Below are 18686 nucleotides of genomic sequence, written 5' to 3' on the forward strand. Positions count from 1 at the left end.
GATCCACTCTTATGTCTCTACATAAAGTTCAAGTACTCATACAATAGTCATGAGTTTTAGTTTATTAGATTTAGATTTTCATATAATTTATGAGATCAATAACAAGTATATTGATAATAGAAAATGTTTATCATTTTACAATCTGCGAGTTTTTAGGACATAAAACCTAATAGATTAATTATAAGATGAGCACCTAAAGAAGAAAGTGGAAGAGAGAAGAGAGGGAAAAGAGGGTTGGGAGCCGAATGTGGGTCATTCTTCTACCTTAAAACGAAGAAAATCATTTAAACTCAGCACGACAGTGTTGCAATGCTCGACAAGAGCGTTGTAACGCTGGTTTCTAGCTTATCACAACATTGGGGCGCAACATTGCGATGGTCACAACGCTGCCCTATTTTTCAACGTTGTGGAGGCTACTACCTTGTAGCGTTGCACAATGCTCGGTTGAGTGTTGGAAAGCTACATCTAGGGGCATTTTCGTCTTTTCACATCCTTTTGAAGCTTGGTTGCTCAAATTAGCTCATAATTGCTTTAAATTAACCTTGAACAGCTTGTGACGACTAATTCCACCTCAAAGATGCTCGATACCTATAAAAACACTAAATAAACACATTAAACATAGTAACGACCTAGAATTGAGAAGAGGACAATAACATACTTTAGGTGCTATCATATGCAGCTCACTTTGTATTTGATACAAATGATATAATCCTAAATTGTTCATGTGAAGACATGCGAGTGGGGACATCCTATATAATGAGTTTGCATAAGACCGGACCACGAAATAGTCACTTTTACTTTATAACGATGTTTACTGATAAGACTAACTATTTCAATTCGATCACCTAGGCAACTCAATTTTAATCCTGAGCTAACTATAAACTCTTGTTTATACTGGATTATCATTTAATCTGTATGAGTGAGAGTGGCTCAAAATTGTTGACTCGATGAGCCTCTCACTTTAGGGGTAAGATCAGGTAAATAGCTAGGGACATAGTCATGTAAGATGGATTTCATTCCTACCAAATTCTATGGATAATAGATAGGTTGTTCTCTTAAATACTAACTTTGAGTCTTGAACAAGGGGTTCCACTCTCTCATTGGATTGAGAGGGACTCAGTTTGGTGGTTAAACCACAAACCAATTGTTCATTAGAGGATCGTTGGGACTTAAGGAGCAAAATGTAATTATAGGGATAAAACGATAATTTTGACCCAGTTGTAATTAAGAACAACTTGTGAAGAATCGACTTATTAATCATGGTTAAATCAAGTGGACAGAAATATATCTACAGTGAGGAGAGTGCATCTACTGGGCTTTAGTGGAGTGTCTCAGTAGTTAAAGAATGTTGGTTAATTAGGTTAAACAATTTAGTTGGTTAATCTCAAATTGTTGGAGCTCATGATCTGTAGGTCCATTAGGTCCCCCTATAAACTCAAATCAGACTAAACCTTAGGACAATGTGATGAGAGAATTTGAAATGTTCAAATTCAGATTAGGGAATAGAGTATTTATATATGATATAATTAACGTATAGTTTAATTGTTGAATTAAACGAAATTGGAGAGTTGAAAATATTTAAATATGATTTCAATATTGTACATGAATAGAGATTCATGTTCAGGATTGAAGTTGGTTATTAATTTAATATTTGATATTAAATTAATTATTTATTTATTTAAATTGTTTAATTAATTATTAGAATTAATTTTATTTAAAATTATTTTAAAAGAAATTAATTTTATTTAAAAATAATTATTTCAATTTATTTTATTTAAAATTGATTTTCATTTAAAAATTGAATTTTAGAAATTCAATTTCAAAATTGAAAATGAGGGTTAGTGAAATTGTCCCACAATTCCCACTAATTTAACACTTTGAATCCCACTAAATTAGTGGTTTATTAATATGCAATTTGATTGCATGAGTTTCTTCTATAGATAGAAGAAAAATAAGCTGAAAATTCTTAATGAAAAATTGAAAATTTGAAGAAAATTTGAAGAAGAAATTGTTCTTCCAAAATTTCTCAGCAAACCTTTCTCAAGCCCAAAATTTTCTTCAAACTCATCTCAATTTGGATCCCACAATCCGTTCTAAGGCCGGAGGATAGAGAAGAAGACTCTAGCGATGGTCCACGAAGTGTTCATGATCAGAAATCATCAAGGGATTGTTGAAGTTTTGAGATTCTTCAAAGGTTGTATCTTAAACCCTAATTCCTTGATGTAAACATGCATGTTTGATCCTCAAAATTAATGTAGTTAGAGTGCTTAAGATCCAAATTGCTTCTATTTGCTTGTTGTTAACTCTTTCAACTAGTATATGTTTAACCTTCACCCATCATGCGTCCAATTGTGCCTATTCCTCAATGCATGCGTCCAACCATTCCATCTTCCACCTTCTATGCGTCCAACATGTCCCTACTAGAGTGTATGTCCAACGAGCCATCCAACACTTAGCCAAATTCTCACCCCGAACACACCATGCATCCAACTCAACCCTAATCATCTAGATTGGTTCAAGCATGTGTCCAAGGTAGTCCCTTCTTGCCCTAGCATGCGTTCACCATAGTGCTTTTAGGGTTCTGCTCAACTATGTTACGAGTTGAACTTCTTACTTCCAACACTTAGTAAAAAATTCATACTTCTTGCTATGCCATTCGTTCAATTTTTCCTCCCCAACTTTTGCACGCCTAATTTCATCACTTTAAGGTTCTTCTATGTCTCCCAACTCCTTCCAAAGCATAGTTTGAATACTTAATCACATTTCCACTTCTCCAATGGCTACACGTTCAACCCTCACTTCTAACACTTAGCCAAATCTTTCACTTCCAAGACTCTAAGGCATGGTTCCTCTTTTCCCTAAGTGTCTAAGCACATTCGTCCCTTCTAAATGCTCAACTATGCTTCCAACCTTCATTTCTAGTACTTAGCTAAATTTTTCTGCTTTTAGGCCAATTCATGCTTTTAAGTTTTTCTAGGCTCAAAGTATAGTTTGAATACTTAGCCAAATTTCTATCTTCAACTTACTATGCTTCCAACTCTTGAATCCCAACCTTCTTCTCTCAATACTTGACCAAACTTTTCTTCTTTTCTTTTAATCCAACACATACTTCATTTCTAAGTTCAACCACATGCTCCCAACACTTAGAAAATTTTCTAAGTACTACTGTTTCCTTCAAAATGTAGTTTGGATACTTAGCCAAATTTTTACTCTCCAAATTTCTAGCATGCGTTCCAACTAAGTATTCTTAACTCTAATGGTTAATTAGTGATTTTTAAACCTAAGTGGAGGGAAAAGAAATCAAGGGCTTACAAATTACTACCCCTTAAAAGAATTTCATCCTCGAAATTGGACTAAGTCATTAGAAAGACACTTTTATTCAAGTCAAACTTAATATGTACATAACATACTCACAATTATTTACATTATTAACCAAACTTTTAGAACCAAAAGTCTTTCCAATTCTTCTTATGAGTTTCTTGAGCGTTTAACAGGCAGTCCTTACAACGGTGCCCTAGTTGTTCACATTTCAAACATAGTCCTTCTCTTCCCTCGCTGTCCTCCTTGTGGTACTTATTACATCTGTGACAAGGAAGATTTAGTTTCATTGTGCTAGAACTTTCTACCCCTAAGTCAGTTGACGTTGCCTGCTATTTTTAAAAACCGAGCGAATTTGGGGCATTTCTTCCTAATGTGACCTTCTTGTCTGCATATGTAACAACAGTTCATTCCTTATAGACATTCTCGGAATGGTTCTCACCACAACTCAAGCACAAGAGATTTTTCCATTCCTCAGTCCCCATTCTTTATTTCTGAAAAATGAATATCGAGGAACATAAACAACAAGTAATTGTAATGTTAGATGAAACTATTAACAACACTATATTATTAATAATGTAATATTTAAGTCTTACACTGCCACTACAACAAAATTTAAAAGGTTCGACTACAATTTTATTATCAAAACGCCTTTCAAGTTTTCAGGGCCTTGTCTTTGCTCTTGCATTCTTGTTTAAGCTGAAGATAGTTTTGCTTGTAATGCCGAACCTCTCCGTAGTTGTAGCATACATTCATGTTACTAAAACACCACCCTGGATGATATCTATTACACTTCGAGCACCAAGGTTTCCTGTTGACATTCACAGTAGATCCTCTAGGTTGCTTGGTGTATACATCTTCTTCAAGGTTTCCTGTAATTTGTTTGCCACTCACTGAGTTATTTGCTCATTCTTTTCTTTTGTGTCCTCCTTTTCAGGTAGTAGAAGAGTCCGACTTGTTGTTTGAAGAAGAGGTCTGCCACAAGATAAATTTCTTGCTTAGTAGTGGGAATTGGGTGGAAAAAATTATTTGTAAAACCTATTAAACTGTATGAACTCTATTTCTGATATATGAAAATTCAAAATAAATTTTCTCTGACTAAGATCGAGTTAAAGCTAAATCAGTTAAAGATGGACAGTAGGTATCATAAAAGGGTGGTATCTACCGTCCTCACGCCTCCTTCATGCAAAAGATGTAAGCTCGGTGGGGTGTGACAGGTTTTTTAAGAAATAAATGGATAAAGAATTTTCATATTCTATCTTGTTCACATTTTATTATATTTAATTATAACTAATAAGTAGAAACCATTTTATTAATAAAACTCAAATAAAAGGTGAATGAGAAAAGGAAAAAAAAAACCTAAAAAATATGTGCAACCAACGTGGGTGGTGGGATGACCTAGCTTAAGAGTTGAATTGAGTGGTTGGATGAACAATTAATTACATTATATTTATAATCACTAAACTAATAATGAAAATGGTTATAATACCTATTGTGTCTTTTACATATAGTATAGATAGATAGATTAGTTATTGCTAGATTTATAAATATTAATCCTAGGAATGAAGTAACATGAAGAATGCTTCAGCTATGAGATAACGATATATATTTATAGGCAGTTAAAAAATGATTTAAAATTTTATAATAACAAAAGGTTGTAAATCATACAACAAAAATGACGTAATGAAGTAACGTGAAGGAATGCTTTAGTTATGAAATAATAATATATTTTTATAAGCAGTTAAAAAATGATTTAGAATTTTTTAATTACAAATGGTTGTAAATCATACCAAAAAAAAAAAAAAAATGGCGTGGATTACGTTGGAAACTCTCTCTTAACATACCATTATAATTAAAATAGTAATGAAAATAGTGTAAAAAAGAAACAATTTTGAAGATCAAACCACTAATTTGAGAGTCAACTGCATGGAGAGTGTTTAGGCTAAATGTCAATAACATTTTCCTCAATATCTTGAGAGTGAAAGTTAGTTATAATTGAATCGGCTAATTTTGAAATAAATTATGCTTTTAAATCTAAAAAGAAAAAAAAAATACTACTCAATTATATTTATCCTTAGCTCAAATGTTTTGAAATTATGGATTTTAAGTTAATGAAACTCCAAAATTTTCCTTCAAAATGGAAGCGCTTTCTTCTATAAAGAAAAAGAGTAAAGAAAATAAAAGATCAAGAAACCAAGCCACCACATCTCCTTCTAGTTGGAAGATACTGAACCGATTACCGAACCAAAAAATTGGTTCTCTCTACCACTAAACCGGAAAAATCAGAATTTTTAGGAAAAAACCAAATCGAACCATCAGATAATTGCGTCTCTCTATCTTTCTCATCCTCTATGTGTATTCCTCCAACAACTATCGCCGAGGGTACGTCCCTCCATCATAGGTCATCGGTAAACAATCGCGCTGAAATTCTACCCTCCAGTTGTCACCTGACGTTGATTGTCATCATCTATGGAGTCACTGGTTTTCGCAGCTTTGCCCTCTCATTCGCCAAAAAAAAAAAAAGTAAGACACAGCAAGGTTAGACGGCATTGCTTGAATAACATTGGTATCGAGGTTTCTTTCGAGTTTTCTCGAGCTCAAGAAGACGTGAGGGATATAAGAAACGGTCAATCGACCGAGGGAGGAAGAAAAGGAGAGGCGTTGGGCTAAAAGGTCCAACTTGCTCGCCTCGGCCTCGAAGACCGAGGTAAGTTGGACCAAATGGTGCAACCTCCCTTGTCGATCAAGGTTGAAGTAAGTTGGGCCAAATCGGGTAAATGGCTCGACTTAACCCTTGCCCAAAGAAGAAGTCCAAATCTTGTTGGTCGGCTCGAATCGACTTTTCCCAAAATCCCTCTATCTTTCCTAATCTCCTTTACTTCTTCTAATTCTTTTTAGGTTTAGAATCCACATCCACCATCGAAAAGATAAGTTATTCTCTCCTATCTCTAGCTTGCTTTGACCCTTTAATAAATACTGATTTAAACATTAGAGGTTCTGTGGCAGGTACCACACCAGTGTTTTCTTTTCTTGTCTTGCAGACAGTCTTCATTCCCCAAAGTTATAAATTCACTGTCGAAGGTATGTGAAGGTTAGGTGAGTCTTTCTGTCAGGATTTTGCCATCAAAAGAAACATAAAAGAAATAAACAAAATGTAGCTAATATTAATATAATATAACTAATAAACATATTAATTGAGTGAGCACTCAACTAACCTATACTAATGGTGATAATGAAGTTAGTAGGGGTGTTAATGGGTTGGGTTGGGTTGAGTTGAAAGACTTTTTAGACCCAACCCAATTTTTTGGTTGTAAATTTTTTCAACCCAAATAACCAAGAAATATTTGGGTTGAGTTGGTTCGGGTTAATCGGGTTATTTATTTAAAATTTTGTTCTAAAAAGAAGCAAAATGTAAATACGTAAAAATCTAATTTAATCATTTTCATATATTAAATTAAGATTAACAACTCAATTTCAATTTATATAGTGAAAAATTTCTTTCTAAACTATAGAGAAACTATTTTAAGAGTTGTTGAAGAATAAATTATTCAAAATATATTGAAATTAAATAAAATTAAAATCAATATACGTATAAATAATTGTATTATAAGTAATCAAAAATATATTTTTTAAAGATAATAATAAATTCGGGTTGGTTCGGGTTAGTTTGAGTTATATTAGGTGAACCCATGAACCAACCCAATCCATAAAATTTTCATTTATTTGAACCCAACCCAACCCAACCCAAACTGCATGGGTTGGGTTGGGTTGATCAGTTTTTTTGAATTATCAGATTTTTTTGAACACCCCTAGAAGTTAGGCTCGGGACCGAATAGTAGGAAATTTAGCCACATTCATTAGTTTTTTTTTTTTTTTTTTTTTTTGCTAATCATATAGATAGGGAGATTCAAACCTACTTTTTTTTCTAACGATTCAAGCCTATTTTTTAATTGATAATATATTCGACGTTCATATGCTAGTTGAGTTATTTATGAACATTAAAGATTAAAGATTAAAGATTAAAGGTTAAAATAGAATTATTATTTTTTTAAAAAAAAGTAAAATAGAAAATGAAAATTGATTTCCACATAGAGACCATTTAAAAGAAGTATGGTGTAAAACAAAAAAAGATTCTCCGCTGATTCTGGAGGTCTTGGCTGCCATTCTACTACCCGACACAGCTCCTCATCGTCAACCGACTTCGTCTTCTTTTCTAGGTTCCACCACCACCGCCGCTCTCTTTCACCCAATTCTCTCTTTCCTTCCCTTTTGCCGTTTTTCCTCATCGCTGGACTTTGCCCGGCACCTGCCCTTCAACCTCTTTCCCTTACAATCCCCTCATCGGTGCGCCGCCGACCACCAATCCGCTGTTCTCCGATACATCCATATCTATCGTCTCTTTTCTTTCCAGTATTTCCCCCCTAAGACCCTTCTTGTATTTCCCTGATTGGGATCGTTTTTATTAGCTGCCGGTGATTTTGCTGTCCTGAGTTTCTGAGTTTCTGGTAAAATCACCGACTCGGGCTCTGATTGATCGGCTTAAGTCTGTTCTTGTCTCTCTCTCTATCTTTCTCTTTGAAGGGGTTTTCGTGCTTTGAAACCCTAAATTTCATTTGAAGGTTTGCTTTCTTGTATTGATGGAGTTGTGATTCTTTTTTGTGTGGGTAGCTATTGGGTTCTGCTTTATTCGTTTTGTTAACGATTGATTTTGAATTGTTTGATTAGGAGATGTCTGAGAAATTCTCGGCAACATTGAGGATAGGGGATCTGAATGATTTCATAGCGCCTTCTCAGGCATGCATAGTTTCTCTCAAGGGGCTTAAAGCCACTACCACGAAGCCGGATAAAGTTGAGGTACTTTTTCCATTTTATATGCCTATCGTTGCTAAAGTTGCAGCTCATTGTATGCTTTTAGTGATTTTTTTCGTTGATTTTGTTTTCTTCACTTTTTTCTAGTAATCTTTAGGAATTAGCAGTAGTACGCATAAAACTGAGTGGTTCTTTAGGAACTTTCTGTTTATTGATATGTCTCTTTTCTCTTTCTGTTATTTTTTCTTTCATTTCTGCGTATATTATCTAGGTTTCAGCTTCTAGGATGCAACTGAAAGCAGAACCGGTTAAGATTTCACTGAAGGACTGCTTAGCGTGCAGGTAATTGTAATTATCTATGTTGTGAACTATTTTTGAAGGATCAAAGTGGTTTATTGGCTATACAAAATTTTAAAATAAATTTGAGTTACTTTCGTTTTTATATGTTTTTCTCCCTTCAAGTACTGTTTTCCGTTGATATAACTTGCTTGTTCTCTATGAATATGGATAACAAAATCAAAGGAACTCCTGCTGAAATATTTTAGATACAAGGTGAAGTATTTGAAAAGCTATGAATTTCTGATAAATCACTTATCAGATTATTTTGTAAAAACTTAATTTGGGAACTCCCTGTTTTCATGATATTTTGTTGGAATATTTTAATTATAGCTCTTCGATTTGACTTATATTTCTCATCTTTTACCTTGTGATGATGTGTAATAGACCTGCTTATGTGTAATTGTAGTGGTTGTGTAACATCAGCTGAGACTGTCATGCTGGAGAAGCAAAGTTTGGATGAATTTCTTTCCAACATAAATAAAGGAAAGGTTGTAATTGTCTCATTATCACCCCAATCCAGAGCTTCACTTGCTGTCCATTTTGGCGTCTCTCCCTTGAAGGTAAAATTCAAATTTTGTTGTATATATTTGTCCCATGATTGTAATTAGTTTACTGCATATATTCTTTTTGAGAGGACAGGGGCTAGAAGGAAAATCTAATTGACTGCGGTGCTTCCTCTTGATGTTGTATTAATGTTATTGAATGCTTGAAATATCTCTCTATTGAGGCAACTAACTACTAAGTGCTTGGCGTTGGTCAGGTTTTTAAGAAACTCACAACATTTTTTAAGTCCATGGGAGTAAAAGCGATATTTGATACAAGTTGCAGTAGAGATTTAACCTTAATTGAAGCTTGCAATGAGTTCATAGCAAGGTATAGAAAAAGCCAGCTAGACAATGAAGAAAAATGCAAGTCGTCAGTTCCTATGATCTCATCAGCATGCCCAGGTATATTTTTTTTTTGGGACATTTGGGTATTGTATTTAATGATAATTGTGCAAATCCTGACTTTGTTTTTCGAAATAACTAGTATATTTGAGGGTGAGTTCTCTTTTCTTTTATGGTAGAATAGAGTTAATATGGATAATTTCACTTGTCTTTAATTGGGCCAGTTGGTCAATTTGGATAGTTTCGACTCCAATATTATAAATATTTATTTTGTTGCGCGAGTTATAATTTTTACTTTTCTAAGTTCTCTGCAATTTAAAACTGTCAGTGTGCAACATCATATGCTTGGTAAACCAATTTCACTATAGATGGTTTTGGTTGAATGGCCAAGAACATAAATAAATAACAATAATAGTGCATTTAAAGTTTGGTAAGAAGGAGAAACAAAATGGTATTTTGCAAGCAATGAAAAGAACAAAGAAATAGAAAGAGATAGAGACGGAGCTGATTTTGCAAGCAATGATAAGAGGAATAAGAGTTTTCCAACACCTTTAATTTTATAATGTGTGAGAGGAAGAAAGGGTGTCGGCGTGTCACTGAATATATAGGATAAGTAGAGTGTAATTCCCCCCGTGGGATATTCATTCTGATGAGACTCACGCAGTTTATAATAAATATTCTCATATTATTATTACAACTAGAGATTTCACAAAGGAAAGGCTAGAAGAGTAAATAATCTAATTAACACTTAAACTTCAGGGATCAAATAATATCATAAAGGCATCTTTTCTAAAAGCTTATCTACAAGTATTCCCTTCTTTGACACTCATTTTATACAAAAATCATATCATGAATAGTGGCACTAGGGTGAATTCCAGGGCTTCCCTTCTCTCCTCAATACATTTGCCAGAAACTAAGAAAATGGCCATACATCACTTTCTCAATGAAAACACTTCTCCTCTCCATTAAATAGTTACAGGCTATACATTGTCATACCCTACTAACCAATTCCCTGACGGCCTTACATTTCCCTTTCTTACCCCCATGACTAGTATCTCAAGTGAGTGTATCTAAGGGATGCCTATGATGACCATCAGTATTTTAAAAGGGAGGGAGGATCTATTGACTGCTGCAGAGACAGGTGGGTAGAATGAATATTGGGAAAAATCAGCGTTATATGGAGTGAATATCGATGAAGTAACTCTAAATTCCACAGAAAACAGGTTGAGGTGTAAAGCTGGTAATTTACCGTTCATTTACTTGGGTTTGCCTATGCAACGATATCCAAAACAAAACTCGTTTTGGCAGCCAATTATCTACAAAGTGCACTTGAAGCTTGATAGACGGAAAAGATAAAATTTATCCAGAGGAGGTAGGCTAACTTTTTGTAATTCGGTCTTGGCTAATCTCCCTACCTATTATATGTCAATATTCCAACTGCCTAGCTTGGTCATAGTAGAAATAGACAGGATCATGTGCAGATTCTTGTGGGAAGGTCACGAAGGCAGTAAGTTAAATCACCTAGTGAAATGGGAAATTGCCTCGAAAGATACACATGGTGGTGGCATAGGTGTTGGCAATTTGAAAAACAGAAGCATTGCTCTTTTATTTAAATGGAATTGGAGATTCATTAAAGAGCAAGATTTGCTTTGGAGTAGGGTGGTTAAAAGCATTCATGGCTCAGATCCTCATCTTTGGCACACGTCGGGCAAGCATGGGCTGAGTTTGAGAAGCCCTTGGATCAGCATCTCAAAGCTTTGGAAAGATTTTGGCTCCCTTGCACACTTCAAACTTGGAGATGGTAGGAACATCTACTTTTGGTCTGATTCTTTTGTTTGGAATTATCTTTTAAGGAGAATTATCCAAGACTTTTTCTTGTGGCCTTATCTCCTGATGGTAGTATTAATGACAATTGGGATTTTAGTACAAATTCTTGGAACTTAATATTCCGAAGACAGCTCAAAGAGGAAGAGATCTTAGAATTTCAGCAGCTATAGTCTCAAATAGAAAAAAGAAGAGTTACTTGCAATTCAGATTCCCGGTTATGGTCTTTGGGGTCATCTGGAAGGTTTTCGGTTAAATCTATGTCTAAATATTTGAATTCTTCCACCTGTTTAGACAAAGAAATTTATCAAGGCATTTGGAAATAAAAAAAGGCCCAAAAGAATTATATTAGATTTGGATTCTATTTTTTGGAACTCTAAATTTTTCGGCTACTCTTCAACACAAATTTTGGGAAAAATGTCTTTCTCCTTCCATGTTTCCTTTGTGTCAAGCTATTTGAGAAAACTTACAGCACCTACTATTTGAATGCTTCTCTACAAGCAAATGTTGGTGGAAGTTGTTTTTCTTCTTCAACTTATGTTGGGCCTTCGGAAAGTCAATTAGAAGATAATATGTCTCAAGTTTTGGTTGGTTCTCTACTCTCTCCTAAAGCTCAGACACTTTATCTCAGAAATCTGGTTTGAACAAAATCAGAGAGTTCTCCATGACAGGACCTTGGATTGGTTAGATCGTTTTTGTTCTACCCGTCTATTTTCTTCTTTGTGGAGTTCTCAATCAAAACATTTTGTTGATTACTTTATCAAGATATGTCTTAATTGGAATGCTTTTGTTTTTTCTATGTAATCATGTATTCACTAAGTATATCAAATGGATCTCTTTTGTTTTGGGATGTGATGAGGATGCTAAGGATGTGTCAACCTGGTTGAGATATCCGAGTACATATGCTGATCCTTAGATTCTATGTTTTGCTGTATCTTTGCTCATTTGCTTCTTGTATTTTGCAGTGATATGTTGAGGCGACCCCAGGCGCGCGCCTCAAGTGAGAGGCGAGGCGAACTGGGGTCTTCTCGCATCTGTGCAAGTTAGGGTGCCTTCAATTAGGCGCTCGCCTGACTGCTTTTGTGCGCCTTTGGCGCCTGATAAATATACTGCTTTTTTTCTTCATTTGACTGCATATTCAGTTGAAAATGCATGTAAAACCACCGACTTTAATTTTTTTCTTTTCTTTTTTTTTTTTTTTTGGTTGAAAAGAAAGTACAAGCGACAAAATCTAACCCCTAAACTCATGAAAGGATAGGGCCAATGAAATTCCATGCAAAGAATGTCAATTTGATTTTCAATCTCATCTTAGACAGTCGGTGGTTTTGCATGCTTTTTCAATTGAATTCTTCTTCTTTGTTCGATTCCAAATTCTACAGCTTTTGTTCTTCCTTGACTTCTTCCTCAATTCTTCTTCTCATGTTCTTCTTCTTCTTCTGACATGATCGGGAGCTTCTGATTTCTTTTTTCTCCAGTAGTCTTTGTCGTCTTCTTCATTTGACTGCATATTCGGTGATTTGTTTCAGTCTTTCTTCTTCAGCTTCTATCTTCTTGGACTTCTTGCTGAGTTGTTGGTTCTTCCATGAGGTGGGGTTTTAATGAAATGTTTAACTTTTATAATCACTTTTCAAAAGTTCTTTAATTGAATCTTCAATTTAAATCATTAAGATATAAAATCATAATTATGTTATTATTTAATCTTTTGTATAATAAATCTGAAACAGTTAATATTTTTATATTTCTTTCAGTTAGTGAAGTTCAGATTATAATTTCTTTTATTGTTTTCTATTTCTTTTTTCTTTGAAACAACTTAGATGATTCTGATTTCATTTTCTAGTGAGATTTTATATATATATATATATATATATATTATTATTATATTATATATTCAGATTTATTGAGGTGAGGTATGACATTTTGATCTTTTTACCATTTAGTATTAATCTGAAAGGCTTCGACAGTTTATAGACTATATATAAAAATTTATGCTATCTATAAATATAGTTGTATTTTGAGCAATAGTCTCTTTTCATTGTACCAATGAAAGGTTTTATTTATGTTTCAAAAAAAAAAAAACATCTTTTATTTGTTTTTTCTTTTTTGCCTCCAGGGGATTGTGTGTTGTGGTTCGTAAGCAAATGACACTGTTTTTCTCAAACTCAACTATTGAAGATATTTTTTTTTATTGTAAGAAAACAGAATCATTTCCTTGATAACATGAAATCACACAATGATGTGGACTTTCCAATGGATTACAAAAAAGACCTCCAATTTTGGACAAAAGATTAGATAAACTATAATTGCAAAAGGGAGGACTCAATTTGACCAGATAAGTGCTAAATAGATGTGGATGTAAGAAAAGATTCAGTGTCCTGTTCCTTATCTGTTAAGATACAAGAATTATGCTTCAATCATGTTGACCAAACTAAGGCCCCAGTGAAGTTCAACTACAGTATCAATCTTTCTTGAATGGATGGCCATTGAAAATATAGTGGAGATTAGCCCAAACATCTTGAGGAAGAGCGTTCTTCCATGTGAATTCTTGAAAGATGAAGTCCCAAAAGGTTTTGGCAAAGTGACAATGACAGAAGAGGTGGATGTGCGATTCCCCCTCATTTTTGCACATAATACAACAGTTTGATGAGATTTTTATCCAAGGGAGCGCCTCTGGAGCTTGTGATAAACCTTAAGACTTGAGTGACTTAATTCCCAAAGAAAGAATCTGTCTTTTTGGGATATTTTCTTTTTCAAATGAATACGTATTATTTACAGCCATGTCATCCATTGATGATAGGGATTTTGTGAGGGATTTTATTGAGAAAAACCCATTCTTCTCTGAACTCCAGAGCCAAATGTCTGAAGACTCATTAAGGTTGACTAATGCCCAAAAAAAAAAAAAAAAAAAAAGAAAAAAAGAAAAAAAGAAAAAAGGAAAAAAAAAATTCATGAGAGAAACAATCCCAATTTTCAATTTCAGCCTCTGTTAGATATATCATAGGACAAAAATTCCAAGAGGAGGATTAGGAATTCCACATATTATCCACAGATCCATCCATCTTTATAGTTGACAGCTTACAGGGATGGGAAACTATTGAAGACGTCATGATTAATTGCTATCAGTTTGTTCTTCTTGACGTTATTTTTAGGGGCTAGTAGGTTGTCTTGATCAATTGTCCGGTCCTGCACCTCTACAATTATTGAACTCATTGTGATTTGAAGTGATATTTTGATTTATTACTTTAAATATTTTTAATGAGTTTATTTGATTTCATAATGTTTGGGGATACCTGTTGGCTGTCTTTTATTAATGTTTGCAATGAGATACCAAGAAATATATGGACAAAATGTCAAGAATTTGCATATAGTTACTATTAATATGATTTCAAGTGAATTTATTTATCAATTTAAATAATTTTTATGAGAATTTAATTTCATAATTTTTTTTGGGAATACCTGTTGGCACTTGTGGTTTATCAATGTTCTGACAAATTTAAGAGCACCTACTTCTTACATGTTGACAATCTTTTCTTCTCAAACGCTCACATCTCTTATGATTTCAGGATGGATATGCTATGCTGAGAAGCAACATGGATCCTACATTTTGCCATACATATCATCAATCAAGAGTCCTCAGCAAATGATTGGATCAATAGTCAAGCATCATATATGCCAAAAATTGGGTATTAGGTAATTGCATTTTATTTCTATTATTCCTGGTCTTTCTGATGTACTTGTTTAGAAATTGTGATGGTATGTGCAGCTGGGCTATTTACAGTGGAGCGATATGCTTAGAGTTAGACTGATAAAATATGGTTATCGTATTTATGGCATGAATTGATTTATTTAGGAACAGCATGACAAGTAGTGACAATTTTGATTGTTTCATATTGGTATTTCCTAAATATTTTTCTACAGTCAACTCAGACATGTATATAATATGGACAAGTTATTTCTGACTCTTCCAAGTTCTTGAATAATGCTTAGAATATTCTTTTAGAGAGAGATCGTCTTTGCAATGACCTTACGGTAGTGCTCGATCTCTTTTTTTCATTTCTTTTCTTTTTTTTTTTGGGAAATTTATGGTTTGTGTGTATTTGGCAGGTCAGACGATGTTTACCATGTTACTGTGATGCCCTGTTATGATAAGAAACTAGAGGCAGCCAGGGAGGATTTTGTTTTTCAATTGGACTCAGCCAACAACACTCAGGAGGATGAGGCCCACAGAATTACAGAAGTAGATTCAGTATTGACATCTGGTGAAGTTCTAGAATTGATACAGGTTCATCTTTGTCTCATGTTGTTTATGTGTGTTTTTTTGTTAGTATGTCTGGTGTCTTTAGTTTTGGTTTTGGCTTCCCACGAACCTTTATTTATTTTTGTGTGTTTGTTAATGCTTGCAGATGAAAGAGGTGGATTTTAAGAGCTTAGAAGAATCCCCTTTGGATACAATGTAAGGCTAAATGACTTTATTAAGCCTCTCCAGGTTTACACATGTAATATATCTAAGGCTGTCATGCTTGGCTATCTTCCTGCAGGTTGACAAATGTTAATGAAGAAGGGCATCTTTTTGGAGTTAGTGGAAGTTCTGGTGGTTATGCAGAAACAATTTTTAGGCATGCTGCCAAGATACTCTTTGGAAAAGATATTGAAGGCCCTTTGGAATTCAAACCCATTCGAAATTCAGATTTTCAGGAGCTCACGCTTGAGGTGAGCTAAATATTTTTGAATTGCATATCAACCCCTTTGGCACCTAGGGGCTTATCATTATTGAGTATTACCAAATACCTAGCATTGCTAGATAGTGGTCTAAGTATAAACATTAAGATGATTCTTATGTGGTGTTTTGTACGAGTGATAAAAACTTAACCTCTAAATTGTGCCTGAGATTTCTTCCCAGCCCCCATCATTGCTTTGTAATTGTTTTCCTATTGATTCTTCTGTATTATTAGAATATTGGTTAAAACTTAATCTCGACAGTTATTGATAAAAGTTGTTCCAAATTTCGTGCATATTTAAAATTGCACCGTTGGACTCTCACAGTTTAAACAAATATTGAAGTTGTGGGCATATCACATGATTATATATCTTTCTTCATCTTGTTTCCTCTCCTTTTAATCCTTGTGAATGAATTGTTAGCTTATGCATGTGTCTGTCCATGTATGTTTGTTGTAGGTGGAAGGGAAGACTTTGTTGAAGTTTGCACTATGCTATGGATTCCGAAATCTGCAAAATGTTGTCAGAAAAATCAAAACAGGAAAATGCGACTACCATTTTCTAGAGATTATGGCTTGTCCTTCAGGTGAATTTCTGCAGTCTGAATGTGTTCAAACGAAGTTGTTTGAATGGTTGATTGATCTAGATTTAATGTCATTATTGAAAACAGGTTGTCTAAACGGAGGGGGTCAAATTAAACCCAAGCCTGGACAATCTCCAAAGGATTTGATTGAGTTATTAGAAGCTGCTTATCAGGAAAACGTAAGTACATTCATGTAGAGTTTATTGTTTACGACTTTCCGTGCCCAATCTGGAACATATTTTGGTAGTTCCTTTTTGTTTGTTCTGGTTAAGAGGTCAGATTGATACTGTTTGTCTGTAAAAATTCTCATTCTGAAAAGGACCTGTGAAATTTGTTTTCTTCTAAACAACGTTCATGTTCATATATCTACTTATCAACTCATAAGTAGATATGAACCCCTTCATGCTGTCTCTGAAAGCCAACTTGATAAAATTTGAAAAAACAAACTAAATATAATAACAGAGGCAATATGCTGGTAGACGTAGAACATATGAAACGATAAGCTACTACCAGGCTCCCAGCAGTAAAAACTTATGTTAGGATGGCCAGGAAGAGAGATGTTCCAAGAGTTGGTCATGTGGGATTCCGGTTGAGCTTGCATATGTTCCGGCGGAAAGCTAGGAGTGAGGTAATCAGTTTTGCTTAGGGAATGGTAGGGAGAGAAGCTGATCCTTTTGGCCTGGCTTGGCATTTTGCTATTGAGCTTGGAGGTCTTCTTAGCTTGTTTTCAAAGTTGCATCTGTTTAGTAGCTATTTGGGTTAGTTAGCCATTTGTTTGCGAAGTTGAATGATGCAACTCTTTAGAGTCTTGATTTCTTGTAATTCTTGGGTTAACTGTTATTGCATATATTGTTTTATATTGTTTTATATTGTATTATTCTATGTTCATTTGGTCTTCTTATGTATATAACTCAATTAGGTCATGCTGATGTCGTCTCAGGTTTTAATTAGAGATCCGTTTGAGAATCCAGTGGTGAAAGATATATACAAGGAGTGGCTGGAGCAACCAGGTTCAGAGAAGGCAAAGAAGCATATGCACACTGAATACCACCCAGTGGTAAAAAGCATTACTGCCCAACTCCACAACTGGTAACAAAATACCACTCCTAACCATAGAATTTTGTAGCACAAAAGCTGAAAATTAGATGAATTATAACTGAGTTTTGGAGAGAGTTATGCCTCATGCTTGCTGTGATAAAGTCACCCGGTGGTTCACTCCTGGAAAGAAAAGGCTCAATTTTGATAGGATTTAACACTTCAAAATATAATTCTTGTTCTTCCACCTTACCCAAGTTGCTGTACATGATCTGTATTTATGTTGTAAGATAGAAGAATAAAAAAGAAATAGTTTGATTTCTTGTTAGATTTTATATGATCAGTATTTTTTTTGTTATTTATTATTGTTTTTTCCCCTTCTTTCTGAATAAACATACTCTCTTGATGAAGAAGATTCAGCCGTTTAGATATATTATTGAGCGATTGCTCTGTTTCTTTGTGCCTCTCTGCTTCTTTCTATGGAATTGTAATGGCTGCAGGTATTAAATTTCTGTCAGGTTGATATTTGTATCTGATATTTCTATGGTTGGTTCAATTATATCGTAAAAAAAGGCCACAAACCATTAAAAGAAACTTTTTCCGTGTATATTTTTAATGTATCGTTTTTGTAGAATTGATATATCAATTCTTCCAGGATTTTAGGTTTAGTTTCAATTTGGTTCATATGTTTTTAAATGTTATGATTAAGTGTTGGACAACTATGCATTGAACTATGCACTACCAAGTGAGAAAATTAGGATTGAACGTATAGTAAGAAGATAGTGAACACATAAGAGGTCCAGGCTAGAAATTTAGCTAAGTGTTAAGACAACATATGACACAATAAGTAATTGAAACTCTAAAGTTTGAGGGTTGGATGCCTAGAAGATGTAGTGGATGCATAGAAGGCTAAGTGGATGCCAGTTAAAGCGTATGAGGGCAAGAATAGAGCCTGAGATAACCATTTAGGAGGAATTTGCACTGAGGAATCCCAGGAGACATAAGGTAAACACATACCATGAGAGGACAACATGTTTGGACGTATGAGTCAAGGTGTTGGGTGTTTGGGAAGTTATTACGGAATAAACATCAAAAAGATGGTTTGGATACACAAACTTTAGGGAGGTGTGCGTTGAGCTTCATCTTGGATGCATAGTAGGAAGTTTTGGACTTGATCA

At 34.4% G+C, this 18686-nt stretch overlaps 1 protein-coding gene across 1 annotated transcript; it reads left to right on the top strand.

Moving 5' to 3' along the window:
- Positions 1-7433: 7433 nt before the first annotated feature.
- On the top strand, positions 7434-17970 carry LOC120083317 (protein NAR1). The gene is made up of 12 exons (XM_039039016.1): positions 7434-7937; positions 8044-8172; positions 8399-8469; positions 8873-9026; positions 9227-9413; positions 14738-14864; positions 15279-15456; positions 15578-15627; positions 15713-15884; positions 16350-16476; positions 16561-16652; positions 17414-17970. Exons 2-12 carry the CDS (start codon positions 8047-8049, stop codon positions 17564-17566), a joined length of 1437 nt encoding a protein of 478 aa, XP_038894944.1. The 5' UTR covers positions 7434-7937; positions 8044-8046; the 3' UTR covers positions 17567-17970.
- The last annotated feature ends 716 nt before the right edge of the window (positions 17971-18686 follow it).

Source organism: Benincasa hispida, chromosome 8 (genome assembly GCF_009727055.1).
Source record: "Benincasa hispida cultivar B227 chromosome 8, ASM972705v1, whole genome shotgun sequence".
In the NCBI taxonomy this organism is placed as follows: Eukaryota; Viridiplantae; Streptophyta; class Magnoliopsida; order Cucurbitales; family Cucurbitaceae; genus Benincasa; species Benincasa hispida.